General features: G+C 35.4%; 1 protein-coding gene and 1 pseudogene across 1 annotated transcript; both read left to right on the top strand.

Annotated features, from left to right (window-relative positions):
* Positions 1–6426: 6426 nt before the first annotated feature.
* On the top strand, positions 6427–8468 carry LOC145067479 (cytochrome P450 81Q32-like). The gene is made up of 2 exons (XM_079014615.1): positions 6427–7329; positions 7596–8468. Exons 1-2 carry the CDS (start codon positions 6436–6438, stop codon positions 8217–8219), a joined length of 1518 nt encoding a protein of 505 aa, XP_078870741.1. The 5' UTR covers positions 6427–6435; the 3' UTR covers positions 8220–8468.
* Positions 8469–20537: 12069 nt separating this feature from the next.
* Positions 20538–22571, top strand: LOC145067475 (cytochrome P450 81Q32-like; annotated as a pseudogene).
* The last annotated feature ends 315 nt before the right edge of the window (positions 22572–22886 follow it).

Here is a 22886-nt window from a genome sequence, read left to right as displayed (position 1 = left end):
AAATTAGAGAAATAGCTTAAACAAACATACAGGGCCATATTGTTGTCGGTCCTGGTGTAACTTCCCTTTCCATTGCATCGTCGTCTCCCCTTATTTAAAGCAGGTAAGTATCCAGAGTATAGATGAACATGCTATCACCAGAAATCGACTGTGACTGGGTGGAATTTGCAAGGTGCTCGTTATACATTGCAATTTATACAAGCCAATGAAGCACGGCTAAAACAATAGGAAACATGTGAGGCGTTCCAGGGGATTTTAAGGCTGACTTGTTCACAAGGGTAAATGTTGATTCAAACCCTAGAAATCGCTCCAAAAGGGTTAGAAATAGGAGAGGGAAAAGATGTACAATGTAAGATAGAGGAAGTTGCTTCGAACCCTAGAAATCACACAACGTCGAGAATAATGAAGAAGCTAAGGGGCGTGTTTGAGAGTGATGTATGTTCTTGTTCTAGATGTGTATTTGAGAGGCATCGTGCTTGAAGGTGGTTGCAATCAACATTTGTTTGGTAGACAATAGGTGAAGCGAGGAGTTCAATCGATGTTTTTAGAGTGAAATCGGAGATCGGAGAGCCGAAGAGGAGAGAATCACAGAAGCATGAAGTGTGGATTATTGTTTAGGGTTCAATGGTGGTGAAGCGGATCGGAGAGGAGGGAGAGGGGAGAATCGATTGCCAACATGAAAGATAGAAAGAAGGTAGAAAAGAACAAGTCGGGTTTTCAAAAATTTGGGGATTTCATTTTCGCCCGTATCTACTAAACGCGCGCGTTCATTAAAATTATAAAGCGACATTTATAGAGGACACGCATTTAAGATACAGCGCCCTTCGTGTTTTTAATTTTTTTTTCTTATGACATTAATTTTAGGGTGCGCAATAATGCATGACCTAAATCCTTAAATTCTTTGAAGACATGACACCTTTTTAGTGTCACTCTCTTTTGCGTAACATAGATCAATGATTGTCGTGGTTTGCGCGTCGTAAAAGGGTCTTTTTCTTGTAGTGGTATTTAGCCTCAACTGTTGAGGTCGACACCGTTTGTTGTTTCTTGCATTGCCAAGACACCAATCGGTCCCCTAGAAACTGACATCCACGCCATGTAGATTTCCTGTCAAGATCACACCCTCCATAGCTTCTATCAGCAAAAGCATATAAATCGAAATCGGGATTTTTAGGATACCAAATACCTAGTTTAGGGCTACCTTTAAGGTATCTAAAAATCCTCTTAATAGAAGTTAAATGGGAAATTTTAGGATTAGCCTGAAAACGAGCGCATTGACAGACGACAAACATGATGTCAAGTCTACTAGTATTCAGATACATTAGATATCCGATCATCGATCGATATTCAGTTTGATCTATGGATTCCCCATCTGGATCTGGAGTCAACAGTGGTCTTTCTGCCATTGGAGTTGAAGCAATTTTTGAATCTTTAAAACCGAACTTTTCTAGCATGTCTTCCACACATTTGCCTTGATGCAATAAAATTCTAGCTAAATCCTATCAAACCTGTAACCCTAGGAACATTGTCATCTCACCTAGTGAGTTCATCTCAAATCTTTTCTTCATTATATCCTCCTACTCTTTTCGTAGCTCTGTGCTAGTCGACTTGAAAATGATATTCTCTACATAGATCTATATGACAATCAAATCTCCAACCACTTTCTTGATGAATAATGTATGATTGATCGTTCCCCTTGTGTATCCGTGCTCAAGCAGATGTTCAGTTAGAGTAGCACACCAAGCTCTAGGATCCTGATGCAAACCATATTGAGCCTTGTCCAGTTTGTAGACATGATTTGGAAACTTTGGATTGACAAACCCTGGTGGTTGATCAACATAAATCTCCTCCTTCATGACTTCGTACAAGAAGGCTGTCTTGACATCTATTTGATAAATTGTAAACCCCATGTAGGAAGAATATGCTAGGAATATACGAATGGCTTCCAAACACGCCACAGGAGCATACATTTCAGTGTAGTCAAAACCCTCTATCTACCTGAATCCACGAACGACCAAATGAGCTTTGTTGCCTACAATAACTTTGCTATCATCTTGCTTATTTCTGAAAACCCAACATGTATCCAAAGACTTCTTGCCCTTTGGTAGCTCTACTAACTGCCATACTCTCAACTTCTCAAACTGATTCAGTTCCTCATGCATTGCATCTACCTAGCTTGGTTCATTTAAAGCCATGTGTACATTCTTTGGTTCATTTTGAGATATGAAGCACGGGTAGGGACACTCGTTAACATCTTCGCTTTGACTTCTTATCTGAAACCCGCTTTCTAGTGGACCAATAATGTTCTGGATAGGATGATCGCGTTAAACTCTGGTTGGGATAGAATGGATGATATCAGTGACTGTAACTGGAAGATTTGTGATGTTATCAAATCTTCCCACTGTCGAATCACCTCCTTCAGTCGGTATGTGATCATGAGAAGTACTTGCCACAAATTCATTTGTGAATGGCTCTGGAAGGAGATATTCCATGAAGGTTTGTTTGGCAGATACATTTTCCCTTGAGAGAAACTCAGCTTCTTCGTGGATGAGGAGAGTGGCTTCGGTTTCAAAACTAGACTTTTGGACTGATGATGAAGGTGATGTATTTGATGTAGCTGCATCCGCTGTAGGAGATTCAGGAATCACCACAAATGGTTTGAATGAGCCAATGACAACATCTTCCTCATCATCTCCAACAACTGCACTCGAACCTGAGCATGTACTTGAAATATCATCTGAAAACATATTAAATGATTAAAAAAGAAGAAGTGTAATCAAATAACCAATCTAGTCCAACTCGAGCTTTAGTCGTGTTTTCTTCCAGCTAGCGCACATCGAATGACTCCACGATATGTTTGGTGGATTTGTTGTAGACTCGATAAACAGTGTGTCCAACATATCCCACAAAATAGCAGTCATCAGCCTTTGAATTGAACTTAGGAGTTGATTCCAGGTGAAGTAGCGTGCAGGGGCATCCAAAGATCCTAAAGTGAGTGACCGTTGGCTTGTGACCATATAGAATTTCATATGGAGTCTTCATCTGCTGTTTTTTTATTAGAACAAGGTTCTGAACATAGCATGTCGTGTTAGTGGCTTCAGCCCAGAAGAAGACCGATAATTTAGAGTCATAAAGCATGGTCCTTTTGCATCAATCAGAGTGCGATTTTGCCGCTCCGCTACACCGTTTTGTAGAGGTTTCCGAGCAGCGCTGTATTGACGCAGTATGCACAAAAATGATCCAGGACAACATTCTTGAATTCGGTGCCATTATCAATTAGAATCCTCTTCACCTTCTCGTTGGTCTGATTTTTAATGAGCACAATAAACCTTTTGATAAGTTCAGCAGTTTCGCTCTTATTAGACAAGAAGAATACCCATGTAAAACGTGAGTAATCATTGATTATAACCAAGCAATAAGAGTTTTTATTGATGCTCAGAACGTTCACGGGACCAAATAAATCCATATGAAGTAGTTGGAAAGTTTTGTTGATTGTGTTGACCAGTTTGGGATTGTGTAGCTTGCGATGATGTTTTCCTTGAGCACAAGCCACACATTTTTCAAAAGTAATGAAATCCTTTATTCGAAGATCCCGAACAATGTTATTCTTAGCAAGACGATTGAGGTTCCTAGCTAGGGGTGCAAACGAGCCAAGGTACTCGCGAGCTACTCGAGATCGGGTCGTTAAAAGCTCGACTCGAAATCAATATTAAGCTCGTTTATTAAACGAGCTGAGCTCAAGCCTATGTCATTAAGCTTGATTAGGCTCGCAAGCCTAAACGAGCCTTTATATAATATAATATAATTTTATTTATATATATTAAAATAAAAACATATTAGGGGAATTATGGATTTAGGGTATTAGTAAACGAGCTTCTTAATGAGCTCGAGCCGAGCTTAAGCTTATTTACACACGTCAGATAAAAAACGAGTCGAGCCTGAGCCCAAGCCGAGCTTGTATAATTCTTTACGAGCTCGAGCTGAGCTCAGTACAAGGAAGCTCGAATCGAGTTGAGCTCGAGCTCGAGCCTTATATAACTTAAACGAGCCCGAGCCGAGCCTGGCCAGGCTCAGGCTCGACTCGGCTCGTTTGCACCCCTATTCTTAGCGTTTGCATGACCGAGACGACGATACTAGAGCATAACATTGTGTTTTGAGACTTTTAAGAATAGACATGTTACTTGCTCGGGAACATTGTGGTTCATGTCGAAGATGTATGCATTCCCTTCATGCTCAGATCTCACCAAAATCCAATCCTCTGGTATGATGATATCAGGCTTCAAAAGTTAAACATTCCTTGTTTGTGAAAAGAGTTGAAAAACCTTTGTTACAGATCTGAGAGACGCTCAGCAAACTGTGCTTCAACTCTGAAGCATAATTAACATTTTCAAAGTTCAAAACTCCATTAGTAATTGTACCCTTCTGAGTGGTTTTTCCTCCTCCTCCCGCAAAGGAAACATACCCTCCATTAAACTTCTCAATGTTATGCAGTTGAGAGATGTCTCCTGTCATGTGCCTGGAACAGCCACTATCAACATACCAAGATATGATGATATTCCTCTATAGTTGTTCCTGCACAATGTGCGAAATTAGTTAGATTTGGGAACCCAGTCCATAGAGACACTAGGTTGACCATTTCTATCTACACATTAGACTTCTTGCCATACCATATCCTTTGAATCGGATAATGTACTTGATGAATTTAAAGGACGGTGAAGTGATTGGGTAGCAGGACCTTTGGGCACCCATCTATAATAAGGTTTAAGAATTTTATTAATGACATAGATGGGGGATTTGACATTTAATTTTGATTCCTTTTTGTCCTTTGTGTTTGACCTTTTGGGTATCCATCTTTGGTTAGATGATGACCCATGAGATGACTTTGGGGACATCGATCTCAGTTTGACCAATTTCGGTTTCGCCAAAGTATCTCTTGACTTTTGTTTCAAAATCTTCTTGTCTTTATTTTCTTTGATAGCCTGATTTCGGTCCTTATTTGCATTCCAGTCACCATCACTGGAACGTGACCTCGAGGAATATTTCTTTTGAGAGATCACCAAGATCCATTTCAGCACAAAATAGTTATGTAATGCGGCAAATATGATTTGTTGATTTTGAATTTTCGGTCTCCGCATCCTTGGATATGTGGACCCATGATTTTGCCTAACACAAAATCTTCCTTTGGATTCCACGGTTCGGTTGATGCTTTCCTTTTCCTTTGTCGTGGAGGGGTTGGTTCTTGAAGATTTATTTGGGTAGTTTGACTTTCTTATACGAAGTCGTCATCCGACTCGGTGGCGTTTTGTGTTTGTGGCTTGGTGAGGGTTTGACTTTTGGGCCTTGATGGCAGGGCCGGTCCAGACGGTGGGCAACCCGGGCGACCGTCCAGGACGCACATCTTCAAGGGGCCCAAAATTTCTAGGTTATTTAGTGTGTATATATAAAAAAAATTATTACATAAATGATTTTTATGGCCTAAAATTGGTTCAAACTCAAACTAGATCAAAATATAAACAATTTGACTTGCTTGTTATTGCTAATTGAACGCATTTATAGTGAAGAATAAATGACAATTTTTTAAACTTTATTATATTTGTCTTTAAGGGGCCCTTTTTTCGTTTTGTCCTGGGCCCCATATACGTTTGGACCGGCTCTGATGGGGTTGGGTTTGTAGATAATAAAGGGGAAAGCCGTGGAGATGGTGAACATGTTCCGGGTTACGTTTGGCATAGACATATGGTAATATTGTTTTGGACACTTTGCACTAGATAGTGTTCTTGAACTAGTAGTAAAAGAGTTCCTCCAACCATATTTTAGGGTGTGGGGTTGTTGGAATACATTTTAATGCAAATACGAATGAAGGAGAGAAAATATAGAAGGTGATGTGAATTAAAGGTTAAAAATAGTGGTATCTATAGAGCTGTAAAATGGTTTATAATTTAAAAAATAAATAAATAAATAAAAATAAAAAAAAAAAAAATTACTGCCAGTACTATAGGGCAAGGGAAAGTAAATAAAAGAGATAGTGAGGTGTTCTCCTCGCACCAACGGTGTGGTGGTCCCTATGGTGCCAGCTCACCCCATTGCATTGTTACGATGAGGATAGTCCGTCCCCTTGAGTTCGATTGATTTGCAAATGAAATAACATGATTTATTTGAGTTAAATGTTTTTTTTTAAGTCCACCCAGCATGGGACCTGTTATATATATATATATATATATATATATATATATATATATATATATATATATATATATATATATATATATATATATATATTGATTAGATGTCGATATATTCAGACATGTATGGTACGAAGTTTCAAAGGTAAATCACGTGTTTATATCTATGTGGTAGACTCCTGTCCATGATCTCACTATAAATATATGTGGTAGCATTGGGATGAGACTCATACAAGAAATTAAAACCTGAATAAATATGGAGCCAATATTTTATATATTTTTCTCAATCATTTTCGTGATATGGATTACGAAAGTTGCCCTAGGGAAAATAAGAAATTTACCACCGAGCCCCTTCCCATGTTTACCAATCGTGGGTCATCTTTACCTGCTGAGAAGGCGGTCGCTCTACCGAGCCTTAGGTAAACTCTCCGCCCACCATGGTCCGATGCTCATGCTTCGCTTGGGCGCCCGCCGGGTTTTCTTAGTTTCGTCTCCGGAAGTGGTGGAGGAATGCCTCACCACCAACGACCTTACTTTCGCCAACCGTCCCCGTCTGCTTGCCGGAAAACACCTTGGGTTGGACTACACCACCATTAATTGGTCAAGCCATAATGATAACTGGCGTAGCCTCCGCCGCGTGGTCAGCCATGAGCTTTTGTCATCTTGCCAGGTACGAACCCTTAGCGCCATTCGTGTAGAAGTGGTGCACCACCTGGTTAAGAATGTCATGTACCCTAGAGTAGTAAGGGACGGGATGATGGAGATGAAGTCGGTGTTATTTGAGGTGGTGTTGAATGTGGTGATGATGACGATTGCCGGGAGGAGGTGTGATGTTGAAGGGGGAGAGGCTGGGCGGTTTATGGAGCTTGTCCAGGAGTTGTTTATTGTGATGGGGGCGACCCATGTGTCCGACTATTTGCCATGGTGGAAGTGGGTGGGAGGGAAACACTTAGAGAAGGAAATGGTGACGTTAAATGAAAAGTGGCATGCGTTAATGCAAGATTTGATAGAAGAGCAGAGGAGAAAAACCGTGGTGGAGGCGGAGGGTGGTAGCTCCGATGAGAAGAAAAATTTGATTGAATATCTACTGATGTCGCAACAAAAAGAACCTGAAAATCACAGCGATGAAGTTATCAAGGGATTATTGCAGGTACTCATTAAAATTAGAACATACCTTACATGCATGGTATTGGGAACACGATAAAGATGAGAGGAAACATTTTAATACTATTGTTTCGAGTAATACACTAGCAATTTAGCAAAAGAAAATAATTTTATATCATAGTCTACTGATAATATCGTTTTAATTCTTGTTAATATTATAACTAATTCCACTTCGAAATTGAAATTCAAACATTCAGTTTTTTTTAGTTATATAATATGGTTAAGTTTCCTGATCATTTTCATGTGTGATAGGTACTAATATCAGCAGGAAGCAATACATCGAGTGTAACAATGGAATGGATGTTATCGCTTTTGTTAAATAATCCTGAAGCTCTAAAGAAAGTGCAGACTGAGATTGACAATTGTGTTGGGGAAGATCGTCTAGTTAACGAATCAGATTTGACCAACCTTCCTTATCTTCGTTGTATAATAAACGAGACTATGCGTATATACCCTGCTGCTCCACTCTTGTTACATGAGTCTGCAAAGGATTGTATGGTGGGAGGTTACCACATCCCAAGTGGTACAATGCTACTGATGAACGTGTGGGCGATACAAAATGATCCAAAGAACTGGAAAGACCCTACAAAGTTTAATCCAGAAAGATTTCTAGGGTTAAAAGGTTCGGGAAATGGGTATACCTATAAGCTAATGCCATTTGGGACTGGAAGGAGGAGGTGTCCAGGAGAAAACTTGGGAATGCGTATGATCGGGTTGACAATGGCTACGCTTATTCAATGCTTCGAGTGGGAAAGACCGAGTAACGAGATGATTGACATGACCGCAGGAGTAGGATTGATCGCACCAAAAGCTAAACCCTTGGTGGCGAAATGTCAGTCCCGTGGAGTGATGGCCAAACTGCTATCTCACATGTGAAGATATCAATTATGAGTGTCATTATAAAAGAATATATTTTAATTGCCTAAGGATGTAGTATATGAAAGAGTCGAAGGGTGCAACAGGTAGAGTGGACGCGCGTACCTGGTTGAAATTTTTAGGTCAATTTAATGTATTCTTCTTAATTATTAAGCAATCTAGTTGTTTTGTGGCTATGTTTGTAGCTTAAATTTAATCTTTAGTGTTTCTTTTGTAAGCTATTTAAGCATTGTTTCATATTAAATATGATGTGGCAACCTAAAACGTTACGAATTCTTCTCTTCCCATAAGCTATTTAATAGCGGTATAAAAGGTAATTAAAAAGAGTACATTGTTACATTGATTAGTCTAGAAGATGAGTGACAGAATCTCCATAAGGTTTCTCTATTTTGATAGCAATCATTACGGCCATTAGAGTTAACTAATGGAGAATTTTTTTTCCCGAGAAATTAAATATCCTCCTACTTTTTATTACTACATATCCTCCCACCCAATAAAATTGTGACATGTGTAACATTTGATGCTTATTTAATGAAATTTAATGATATTTTAGGATACTAATAAGACACATGTCATCATTTAAATAGGTAGGAGGATTGGTAGGAACAAAATATAGAAGGATATTTAATTTCTTTTTTTTCCCCAAGCACTGTATGATGGGAATTATGTGATCCAAAACAATCAGGTGCTAGTATTTAGATCTTATTTTCTTTAAGTTGTATTCATAAATACATATAGGTGTATTTATATATATTTTCACTCATAAATACATATAAATATAGGGTTGAGCCTTTGAACCGATTTTCCCGGACCTCACCGCATAAGCACAAGCGGTTCGATGATCTATTCCTTAATTATTACACATTTCGTTCTTGTTACTTGTGGGACCGGTACCATCGGTTCTCAGATAATAAAATGATACCAAACCGAAATGGAGGTACTGATTTTTAATTTGTTGGTAATTTTCTTTCCAACGTCGTAACACTTTAAAACTTTTGCTACTTATGATAAAACCATCACAATTGTTTCGGTTTATGTTTTTTCAACTTTCTTTTAGTTGTTTATTAAGTTCTTTTAATTTAAATGTGCATGTACTTTTGGCTTTGTAAGTTGTACTTTGTAAAATCGATACTAGTTAGAGATTGGTTGTACCATTGTACCAGTATCGGACCCAAACTGAACTGGTATTGTATAGCACCTTATGGTTTGGTATTTCATTCCTACAAATTTCTCAAATCAGTTTTGGTACCTTTGGATTCGGTACGAGTTCGATCCCATTTCAGTACCTAACTCACCTCTATGTAAATATGTACTTTTTAGTTTTTGTACCCATACTTAAACTACGTATTTCGACATGTATTTAAGTCATTGAGAACATAAGTTGACATTTAAAAGACCTTGTGTTTGTAATGGTTTGCCTTAAGACCGGTGGGTATGGGCAACATGTTATAGCATGTTAAAGCACCAAAAAAATGTCACCTCACATGCCATGTCTGCGTTATAACACCAATTAGAAGAAACGGACAACATGTTATAACATGTTTGTTATAACACCCTCTATTTTCGATATCATATTTTCTTTTTGTTTTTTAAATAAATATAAAAAACAAATATATATTAATAAAACATGTTATTTTTGTAACATCTTGATATTAAGGTATTTCCACTTTTAACCCTTAATATGAGAATTAACTACATTTTATCCCTTAGTGACATTTTGTAATTTTTGGAAGCGGCATGGATACGTTGGGCGTAACCCCAGGTACACTAGGCGTAAGTGGTCATGGTGCAAACCCTAATTTTTGGGTTTGGATTCTAACTAAACATCCTTAACTCCCAAGGACGGTCTTAAATCCTCTTAGTCGCTTCCCCAATATCAATTACCCTACTTATAATAAAGAGCGTCCTACGTACTAAAACATTTCCTGAGCTTCCCTAGTGTTTCTTTACCCCTACTTTTTTCCATCAACTGCTGAAGAGCCTCCCATCCAGTGCCTTCCACCATCTCACGATTACAACTACATGTTACTAGCACTATATAATTTTCGAATGCTAGGCCCCCCTCTATAACGGTTGCACTTAGAGTTGCACAATAGATTTGAATCCAACCTTCGAGAACTATCTAATCTCCATAACATGTAGTTTAATGTATTCACTTAATAATTAGTCGACACCAGTGGAGTCCCTATAAACACAAAGCAAGCAACACTTAAGTATTAAGTTCTAAACTAGATCACTACTAAACCAGGCCACTCTATCTAATCATTTGAAATCCATACTAGCATGCAGTTCTAAGGGTTCATACAACTGGCACACAAAGGCATCGCTCCAAGCATCTTACTATGAAATTATGAGCAGATTCTTAGCCCTAATCTAGCATGCTATATACATATGCATATACAGAAATATAAACATGTATGAGTATTTTGGAAAATACTTGCATGAGCTCGGCTGATTGCACACATCATACCATTTTCTTTAAAAAATATATTTATGAAAAATCCATTTTCTTGTAAAAAATTACCAATTCCTCAGTTTGAGTTCAAACACACCTGAGAGTGTGCCCGAATCCCTCAAACCAAGACTCTGATACCGACTTGTAATGTCCCAAAAATTACTAAGTGAAAATTTCATTTTATAAGCCAAAAGAAACATCATTCATTCATTTGAATCCTATTAGAACGTGTTAATGTATAAAATAATTATCATAGGACAAATCATGTCATAAAATGCAGAATGTTGGTAGATACGATGCGATCATGTCGTGTCATTCCCTTTCGAACTAGAAGTACCTGAAATCATAAACATAAAGTTGTAAGCACAAAACTTAGTGAGCTTCCCCAAAGTACCACTCCCACAAACATATAAGACAAATTGCAAAAATGGTCCTTGTGATATTTAATTTTTTAGGGTTTTAGTCTAAACCATGAATTTTTTGGCTTTGTGGTCCTTTTGGACTAGTTTATATGTGAAAATAGTCCCTCCAAAAATTGAAATGACTAAATACCCTTGGGGTATTTATTTTTCATTTTTCTTTCATTTAATATTTATTTATTTATTTTAACAATTAAAAAATAATATAGGACCCGCCTCTCTCTCTCTCTCTCTCTCTCTACAAGACCCATCCCCAAATCTATCCTTTTATTTTTCTTCTTCACCTGATCGATCATCTTCTTCCTCAGAAAAATACACACGTACACTCAAATTGGTACATGGCATTACCCATTAATGCAAGAATATGAAGTTTATAAGCCCCAATTTCATATTTTGGATAACACCAGTCATGGAAGAAGCAATCTATACGAAGATTTATGGTCAACATTAGTGGATGTTCTTTATTTACTGAAACTGTGCTTGCATATGCCGGTAGGTGTTATAGATTGTTGAAAATATTGAACCTTTGTGGATGTGGAAAAACTTCATCTGATAAACCCTTGAAGGTATAAAAGAATCAACCTTTATTATCACAATCAAGTAGTACTCCCCTATTTACACTTTGTTTTTTGCTGCAAATAAGAACACATACCTTTGATTAAAGAAGTATTGTTCATCTCTCTTTAAACCAAATTTCTTAGTTTTTCAATTCATTTTTCACCTCGATTAGACCTAGCATTTCGATTTTAAGAAGGGAGGCGGATGTGTTTTTTTTTCCGACCAAAACATATAGGTAAAAACAGGGATAGTCCCTTGTTTCTCGTTTACTTTCTTAACAGACATACATACACACTCATGAGGTGAATCAGAACTATAAATTGCCACCTGAACACATGAAATGAAAATTAACTATTTTGGGATGAAAATAATAAAGAAAAGAACGAGGGGCAAAGAAAACAGATCAGAAAATAAAAATACCTTGGATTCATTTGCGTTGATTTCGTTACTATCAGCCATGAAAAACACAAAACTTCTTTGAATCTCCTTCGCTGTTTTCTTTAACTTTCTTCTGGAAATTTAGACAAATAGTTTAGAAACCTAAAACCTACAAGCGTTCTTCGGATGGATCGGCCTTTAGACCGAACATATCGATCCTAAAAAACCCAGTAAATTCCTCATATTTCAGAGGCTTTTCAGTGTTGAAATGATATAAAAAAAATAGGGAAGCAAAGAATGTGAGAGTTAGAGAGAGAGAGAGAGAGAAAGGGGGAGGGAGAATATAAGGGAGGGGGTGGGAGTCGAACAGATAAGAAAGATAGTAGTGGACGGAGGTATCATTTAGTGTGTGTGTGTGTGTATGTGTGTAACTACAATATGTATCTATATGTGAAATTGTGTGGGTTTTCTTGAGGAAGAAGACAATTAGGAGAGAGAGAGAGGGAGAGAGAGAGAGAGAGAGAGAGAGAGAGAGAGAGAGAGAAAGAAAGAGAGAGAGAAAGAGAGAGAGAGAGAGAGAGTTGGGTCCTCTATTATTTTTTAATTGTTAAAATAAATAAATAAATATTAAATTTTATAACAATGAAAAATTAATACCCCAAGGGTATTATAGTCATTTCAATTTTCGGAGGGACTATTTTCACATACAAACTAGTTCAAAAGGACCACAAAGCCAAAAAAATCATGGTTTGGACTAAAACCTCAAAACAATACATACCACTAGGACCATATATATATATATATATATATATATATATATATATATATATATATATATATATATATGTGTGTGTGTGTGTGTGTGTGTGTGTGTGTATGTGTGTGTATACACAAGCAAGAGTCACAAAGGTAACAAGAATATACAGACGTAGCAGTAAATGTCACAAAGACAACTATCATCCTACAAACATAATCCGGTGTAACGACATTGGTGCCTTCGACTTACGAGTACAGTGAAGGAACTCACCCATCAAACTATAATCAACTGTTGTTGTTTTCACTGCTAATCAAGACAAGTGCAACACCACACCTAGATAGTAATACAATGTAACTCTTTGTATACCTTCCAAAGCTAAGGCATTGACCAAAAGTCAACCCAAATCAAAGGCGAAGTCAAACATAGTTGGCCTCCACTTCGTGGTCTTCATTGGCCACGACGTGGGCATAAAATGACCAAACAATCGACTGATCCTTTCTCGTCACGTCGTGGCGGCCAAGTGGTATGTCATGACGAGTAGTCTGATTAGCTTTATCGAGTTAAGATGTTTTTAACTCAAAATTAAAGGCTTAAAAATCTAGATCTACTCCTTTTCAACGCCTTAATGGATAAAGTTTCCAACTTTATCCATTAAGACACTTCAATAAGACAAGATCTCCAAACCAAGGTCTAACAAGAGCAAAACTCATGGCATGGTTAACCATTAAGCACTTTTCCTCAAAGTCAATAACCAAACCAACTCTAGAAGGGTTTCAAATACAAGATCTATCATAAAGATGGGTGCTTTATAGACATACATGTCTAGTGTATGTCTAGATTTCATTTTAGGTCAAAGTGAGAAAAAAGGTGACCAAAACTCATACAAGGCTAAATATCTCAACCAAAATCTAGATCCACAAGATATATTGCTCTTAGGACTTAGGAAAGTCATAAAGTTGCAACCTTTATCACATCATATCAACCAAACATCACTTATGGACCAAAATAAGCTAAGAAAGCTATATCTACAACTAAAGAATCTTCAAAATGGAGACTTGAGGACTTAAAAATGGTCCGCATAGTGATTTTAAAGATAGGGAGGAGTTTTTGGTTGATCTTTGGGCTAGCACCTTTTTCTCCTTTCTTCAAAATGTAACCAAACACCATAAAAAGCTCAATATCACACAAAGGAGGCGAGGGTTACGATTTCAGGTCTTGAGAGGGTAATGGAGGCTAAAACCCTAGCCATAAAGTCCTTTAAATAGGGACCAAATCCCACGGATTAGGGTTTCTTCAATATCGATTGCCGCACCGTGACGAGTCAATTAAAATGCGGTCAAGAAAATAAGTCTACGTCGTGGTAGCCCAAGAATAAATTTATAAAATTTAAATGAATTGACTCATACCTGAAACGGGTGTTAAACACATTGTGACACTTACTAAAAACATGTGTTCCTTTTAATCATTGCCATGTTGTGGGCTTCCTGGCACCATATCATGGCATGTATTTGTGTCCATAACTCCATCTTTGGTCCTTGATAAAAGTAAGTTTAACCAAATCTAAAACACGGGTGTTACAGGGAGACTATTGAGTTAAGGTGTCTAAGCGAATAACTTAATTGGTATATACTTACATTAAAAGTAAAGTCTTTTTGGCTTGCCCTCAAAACTAGTAATTAAGTATAATGACTTTTGGAGAGAGAGATTGATTTATTGATTTATTATGTGATTAATAAATAGTAGTATACAATTTGTTAATATATTATGAGATTAATATATTAATTATAAATAGAATTATTAAACTAATAATTAATCAAAAATTAATTGGAATTAATTTGATCAATTAAGAGTGTATGGACTTAAGCTGTAATTACTCAATCATTGAACAAGAGAGGTTCCAAAACCTTCCCAGGAGCGGACAGCTTTGAGGGGAGCCTCTTAGGGTTTCGACAATAATCCCTATAGATAATTAAAGAGTTTGATAATTACCTATTTTGAAATATTAATATTATATTCGAATTAGGGTTGCCAAGGCTGCTTGTATCAGCTATAAATAGGACCCTTTGGAGCCTTGTTTTCATCCACTCCTTTGCACAAGCTAAGAGCTAAAAAATCACTCTCCCTTTCCTCTCTCCTCAAGTCTTCTAATTGTTAGGGTTCAGATACAAACCATTAGAGACATGAAGATTGTGTTGCTTGCATTCAAAGGTTTTTGAAGAAAGAATTTGATTTGATTATTACTATAATAATTAAAAGGTATGTAAACCCTAACCCTATATGAATTTTGATTATTGTAGTCTTACCTTACAGTTCGTGATATTCATAGATTATTACTATCAATAGAGAAAACTTAGATTCAAATAGGTTACATGTGAACTTAAGGGTTAAGTTATTTCATCTCATGCATTGAATTATATCTTATAAAACCTATCACAAGGAACTTGCGAGACAATATTTTCCACTTTGAGAATAAATCAAAATATTCACTTCTATACATTAACAATTTCTAAAGTTATTTAATCCTTACATTATGCAAATACAAGATGTGAAACCTCATGGAAATTATGGTTTTAAGGTGATAAGTGTTTGTCTCAATAATGATGAAAATGATTGATCCACAGTTAGCTTTAACTCGACTCAAGAGTTAAGCAAGTTCCATAGAAGAATACAATATCATGTTTAGAAGTGAATATTTTGTTAACTTATAAAACTAGTTGAATTTTTTTTTTGGATAGATATACCGGCACCTAATCAATATTGGTTAAGTGCCAAAATGGGTATCATATTTCTTCCAAATACAATGTTATATTACTTAGGTTAAACATAACATATAGTATTCCATACTTACCATTTCAATCATATCCGCCACTTAGACATCAATACATTTATATTGCAATTGGGATTGTTTATAGTTGTTATTACGTAAAAGTATCATTGAACGAAGAGTACCCGATGCCCTATAATGACTCCACAAATATATTATTTCAAATATAACATTAGATATTTGAAAGTCTAAAAAATATGTACATGAATAATTTCCGATAAAATGATATAGTTGTATTCGGTGTATATATATATATATATATATATATATATATATATATATATATATATATATATATATATATATATATATATATATATATATATATATATGATTTTATCTAAATCCGTGTATCAACAACATTAAAAAATGTAGATGAACAAATTATTAAAAGAACAACAACCCTAAATAAGCTATTCAAAGAGAGGTTTAAAAATTAATAGTTTTTTATCATAAAAATGAAAGTTAAAAAAAAAACTAAAAATAATAACAAAATAATTAGATGACATTAAATATTTTAAATAATTTATAAAATAAAAAATAACAACAGTTTTTTTATTAAATCTCTATTAAAAATGTAAACAAAAAGAGAATAATATAATAATCATAAGGTTTTTAGGTACGTACACATCATTTGTATAACTTTTTTAATACATTATTTTAATAACAATTTGCTAAAAAAATAAAATGTTTATTAATAAAACAAATAAAAGTTACATTACCATGATGGAAAATAAAAAAGCTACATTAATCACGTAACGTTACATTAAATCCTAAAAATAATAATCATTATATTTGTCCTTCGTTTTGCATTGTAACTTGTTAAAAATCAGAGTTGATTTGGTAGATGATCCGGATGGAACGGTGTGTAAAATTTTAATATCGTTAAACATGTGTTGTTACATTCGATGTGAATTAACTCTAATTTTTGTTTTTGAAGAAATATAAGATGATTGTCAAGTTTTTACAAATACTTACACTACTTCCGTTTAGAAAACATCTGTCATTTTTACTTTGCTACGTTGGTGCCATCCATTTTCCTTTCACTCTCACTCTCACACCTCAAATCTTAAGAAATAGTCACTTCACATTATTTTATTTTTTTAAAATAAAATTAAAAGACTATACTTTGATAAATAAATAAAAAATTAATAAAAATAGAAATAATCAACTTTCACTCTCACTCCTTAGTAGTTTTTTCCTAATAAACACAAGAATATTAAAAATAGAAATAATTTAGCATTTGAAAAACAATACATTATTAAGATAAAACAAGAAAAATAAAACATAAAGCCAATTTATATATATATATATATATATATATATATATATATATATATATTAAGGAAATGAAAGTTAGGAACAGTACCTGACCCTAGGTACAGTTCATCGGGTTTACTTAATCAACCATGGTTACCGCCTCCACCCCAGTTTTACCCGCTCAAAGATACGTGTCGTCTTCTACAAAAACATCGAGAAGAGCTTCACCGTTAACGAGTTGGCATACCACCCAAGTACACACGCTTTCCACCACCGCTACTACTCTCTTCTACATAACAGTCGGATGGAGAAGAAAACCATGAACATTCAAAAGTGATTAGGGAAAACGCATATGTTCAATTTGTAGCGTCTGTTTCTTTTTCTTCAAAAAATTCCCCACCGAGATGATGTTAAAAGTTCGTCTGGACTCTTCGATTATTGACTGTTTTTTTTTTATGTATGGCAGAAGAAGATACGAGGAGCGATGGTGTCAGATAGGGGTGAATGCAATACAGAGCATGATTGTTGACAACGCCTTCTTCCCCAAATCCTAATAGGGCATTTGATTCGTCATATTACCCTTGATCTTCTGCTCTCAATTCTCAGGTTACTCTCTCTCTCTCTCTCTCTCTCAAGTCATCTGACCACTACCATCAGAGCCAATAAATGGTAGCGTTATACCGCACCATCATAAGGTAAAATTCGTCTGCTTCTGTGTGTGTGATCCGAAAGTAGGAACTAATCGAGTTAATTTCGGAACTGCACTCTCTGATACCTCATTTGAATCATTTCAAAATGTGTAATATAAATCGTCATAAATTGGTTGTGACGAATATTCATTTATGTGTTCTCTGATACAACGATGGTTGATTTGACCTTGTACTATGATTATTTCATGGTTAGATTAGCTATAGGAACAAGAAAACTCCAACAATTGACTCTTTCTCCCATGAAATATGTGGTATTTCAAGTTAGTTGTTAGGAATGACTTAATCTTTGTCGCTCAATTGGAAACATGAGAATCCTTAATAATTTTGTTCAACTATGAGTTTTTAGGGAAACTTGACTTTTTACTAATTTTGATTTTTCTAAATGGAAGAATACTCATCATCTGGGTCGACTACATGTTGGTGGGGCTTGGGCAAGGTATCTCTATCAATTGAACTGAAAGATAACCTATAACCAAAACCAAAATGAAGTTGAATTTAAGAATTTGTTGGATTTTGGGAGTTCTTTTTCATGTAGGTATTTGTAGAAATTCAAATTTGTGCAATACATTAAACGCATTGTAGTTGTAAAGGCTAATGAAATTTCAAAATCATGAAGGAAAATCGGATGAAACACCTTCCTAACATAGAATTCCCAGCTACAACTTTAAAAGATGTGTCTAGCTGTTGCGTGTTAATTCGACTGAAATTGTTGAGAAATATATATTGATTGTTGCAGTTTTAAATCTTTTCATTTTACAAACCAATGAATCTTTGTTTTATTTTTATTGTAGATGAACTTAGATACTTCCTTTCATGCATTTTTGGATCTGGTGGCTGATAAGGTATGTTTTTTTATCTTCCAGTTTCAAGAAATAGATTAACAATTGATCTTCTATCTTTTATATATAGTACAAATTGTTTAATTATTCATGCTTGCTGCTTATGGTTGCTATTGTTATGTATAAGACCTCGGCTGCTATTTTTGGGCACTACCATGGCTTTTCACTGTACTATCAATTGAAATTATTGGTAGAGAGGTAAAATGACCATTCATGCTTTAAAAGTGTTTGAAATTGAAAAAAATGTTCCAAAAAATACAATCAGCAAATAACATACTTAATGTGTACAAGAAATTGAAAAAAAAAAAAACTTTGTTTTGTTTTTTTTCCCATCGATGATGCTTTCAAAACTCTATCAAACTTTATTAGGTTGTGCTTATGAAGAGATATCACTAGTAAATGCCTTTCTTACACATCTCACTAAGGAAAAAAAATATGTTGTTAAGTTGTTTTTTGATTTTCATAAAATATAAAGTTTTTGATAGTTAATAGCAATGTATATGGGAATCTTGAAATAATAAAATAAAGAATGCAATTTACCGAATTACCCCTGATTTATATGTAAAAGAATTTGATCATAAGCATATTGATCTGTATATATTTGATAATTATGTGCTAATATTTATAAATAATATTGTAATAGAAATATATTATTAACTTAATATTAATAGGTAAAAACTATAATAATATATATTAACAAAGAGAAAGGGGTTTCATTTCATAAGCAGTGAAACATGGTCTATACTAATATTTTTATTCCAATGAAATCAACTACTTTATTCCTTAACTAATTTTATTATAACCAATACTTTAAGGGATGTTTAAATCTTAATAAATTCAACTTTATTAATTATCATATGTTTGCTTCACAGAATGCATTTCAATTTAATGTTTTTGTTTGGTATGTACCTTTGTCAAATAATTTGGAATTTAAATAGTAAGAAGTATTGGTTTCTATTCTATTAAATGAGTTTTGCAATATTGCATTGAAAGACAGAGATATCTTAGAAGGATAAAAGTATCAAAATCTGGTGATTTATTGGTTTTGGCGGCATAGCAAGGCTATTATCACTGTTGAAGAGGTTTGGATTTCTTCCTTTCTAGCTTTTTTTTTAACATTGTGGATGTTTCGATAGATTAAAATGGAAATGGAAAAAGCTAATGTATTCTTTTATGCAGATTATAAGAAAACTCTTGACTTTTCACTAGCCGATGGACAAACATAAAATAATTGTTGGGACAGGATGGATATGCTTTTAATGTTATGTGTTATGTTCTTATCTAAAACGCATTTTACTTTCTTTGATCATGTTCCATTTTTTTATAATAAAATTATGTTGTATGCTTTTGCTATATAATTCACATCTAACCTATGCAAAGTATGGGTACCTACACTAGTTAAAATAAAAAATGAAACTAAAACATGATACAAAAACAAGACTAACAAGGATTTTTTTTTCTTAATGTTCACCTTCAACATTAAAATCATTTGAAGCTTCTCTCTTAAAAGGTGGTTGGTGCTTTGTATAAAAACTTCCATTGATATATTTTTTTCATTCATCCACCTTTGGCTTTTCCTAGGGTGCCTTTTGCTTATCTTCCCATGTTTTTCTTGTTTTTTTTAGGTAATTTGTCTTTCTCAAATGCGAATGGTTCACTTTAATTAAAGTTGTATTGCTTATTGATGCCATTTTATGCATTTCATATATGTTTGGTTGAATCTTGATGCATTTGAAGAAGTCTTTTTCTTTTTCTCTTGGTACCTATCCATCATATACCCATCATATGAACAATTTCTTCTAATTCAAACTCATCATTGTTGATTAAGTAACGTGACACTGACACGAGCGTAAGGTGGGGAGACTCTTAAGTTTGACTGATTTACAAAAGATAACATGATTTTTTTGAGATAAATGTTTTCATTTTAAGACCACGCAATATTATATATGGGCCCTGTTATATATTGATTTGATGCCTATATATGGAGACCGGTACGATGTTTCAACGTAAATCATGCGTATGCCTATGTGGAAGCATTAATTTCTGTCCATGCTCTCACTATAAATATGTTATGTGGTAGCATTTGGACGAGAATAATATACAACAAATTAAGCCTTGAATAAATATGGAGCCAATATTTTTTATAATTTTCTCAATCGTTGCCGTAATATGGATTAAGAAAGTTGCCCTAGGGAAAATCATCAATTTACCATCAAGCCCCTTCCCATGTTTACCAATTGTGGGTCATCTTTACCAGCTGAGAAGCCGGCCGCTCTACCGAGCCATAGGTAAACTCTCCGCCCGCCATGGTCCGATGCTCATGCTTCATTGCTTCGTTTGGACGCCCGCCAGGTTTTCTTAGTTTCGTTTACGGAAGTGGTGCAGGAATGCCTCACCACAAACGACCTTACTTTCGCCAACCGTCCCCGTCTGCTTGCCGGAAAACACCTTGGGTTGGACTACACCACCATTAATTGGTCAAGCCATAATGATAACTGGCGTAGCCTCTGTCGTGTCGTCATCCATGAGCTTTTGTCATCTTACCAGGTACGAACCCTTAGCGCCATTCGTGCAGAAGAGGTGCACCACCTGGTTAAGATGTTATGCACCCGAGAGTAGTAAGGGACGGGATGACGGAGATGAAGTCGATGTTATTTGAGGTGGTGTTGAATGTGGTGATGATGACGATTGCCGGGAGGAGATGTGATGTTGAAGGGGGAGAGGCTGGGCGGTTTATGGAGCTTGTCCAGGAGTTGTTTATTGTGATGGGGGCGACCCATGTGTCTTACTATTTGCCATGGTGGAATTGGTGGGAGGGAAACACTTAGAGAAGGAAATGGTGGCGTTAAATGAAAATTGGCATGCGTTAATGCAAGATTTGATAGAAGAACTCCGGAGAAAAACCGTGGTGGAGGCGGAGGGTGGTAGCTACGATGATCAGAAGAAAATTTTGATTGAATTTCTACTGATGTCGCAACAAAAAGAACCTGAAAATCACAGCGAAAAAGTTATCAAGGGATTATTGCAGGTACTCATTAAAATTAGATTTTTTAATGTTATTTATGGTCAATGCAAAGTAAGTCCACGGACAAGGAACCAATTATATATAGCATTTCAAACACGATTTATATGGTCTTGGGAACGCAACAAAAATGAGTAGAAACGTTTTAATACTATTATTTCTATTATATATACAACATTAATAGCAATTTAGCAAAAGAAAATAATTTTATATCAAAGTCTAGCTACTTACTGATAATATACATCGTTTTTATTCTTTTTAACATTACAATTCCACCTCCAAAATGCAATTCAAGCATTCTGTATTTATATATTTATTTATTATTTTTTTTAGATTATATAATATGGCTAAGTTTACTGATTTTATGGTAATATCAGCAGGAAGCAATACATCGAGTGTAACAATGGAATGGATGTTATCGCTTTTGCTAAACAATCCTGAAGCTCTAAAGAAAGTGCAGACTGAGATCGACAATTGTGTTGGGGAAGATCGTCTAGTTAATGAATCAGATTTGACAAACCTTCATTATCTACGTTTGTATGATAAACAAGACTATGCGTATATACCCTGCTGATCCACTCTTGTTACATGAGTCTGGAAAGGATTGTATGGTGGGAGGTTACCACATCCCAAGTGGTACAATGAACGTGTGGGCGATACAAAATGATCCAAAGAACTGGAAAGACCCTGAAAAGTTTAAGCCAGAAAGATTCCTAGGGTTAAAAGGTTCGGGAAATGGGTATAACTATAAGCTAATGCCATTTGGGACTAGAAGGAGGAGGTGTCCGGGAGAAAACTTGGGAATGCTTATAATCGAGTTGACGATGGCTACGCTTATTTAATGCTTCGAGTGGGAAAGACCGACCAACGAGATGATTGACATGACCGCGGGTGTAGGATTGATCGCACCAAAAGCTAAACCCTTGGTGGCGAAGTGTCAGTCCAGTGGAATGATGGCCAAACTGCTATCTCAGATGTGAAGATATCAATAATGAGTGTCATAAAAAATGGATATACTTTAATTGCTAAGAATGTATTAGATGAAAGAGTCAAATTGTGCAACAGGGAAAGTGGAGGTATCTGACTGAAACGTATTTTGTATGTCATTTTAATCTATTCTTCTTAATTATTAAGCAGCCTAGTTGTTTTGTGGCTATCTTAGTAATCTTTTCTATTTGTTTTGTAAGCTATTTAAGCAGTGTTTCATACTTATTAAATAAGATGTGGTAACCAAAAGCATTATGAACTATGAAGTATTTTCTTCTCTTAAGCTATTTATTAGCAGTATAAATGGTAATTAAAGACAGTAAATTGTTACTTTGATTAGTCTAGAAGATGAGTGACAAAATCACTCATAAGGTTTCTCTATTTCGATAGCCACAGCCGTTAGAGTTAACTAATGGAGAATTTTTATTTTCCCCAAGCAGTCTGACGGGAATTATGTG

Source organism: Lactuca serriola, chromosome 1 (genome assembly GCF_051521515.1).
Source record: "Lactuca serriola cultivar US96UC23 chromosome 1, Lser_US96UC23_V15, whole genome shotgun sequence".
Lineage (NCBI taxonomy): Eukaryota > Viridiplantae > Streptophyta > Magnoliopsida > Asterales > Asteraceae > Lactuca > Lactuca serriola.
Note: the sequence above shows the minus strand (reverse complement) of the source record. Positions and strands in the feature narration are given on the sequence as shown.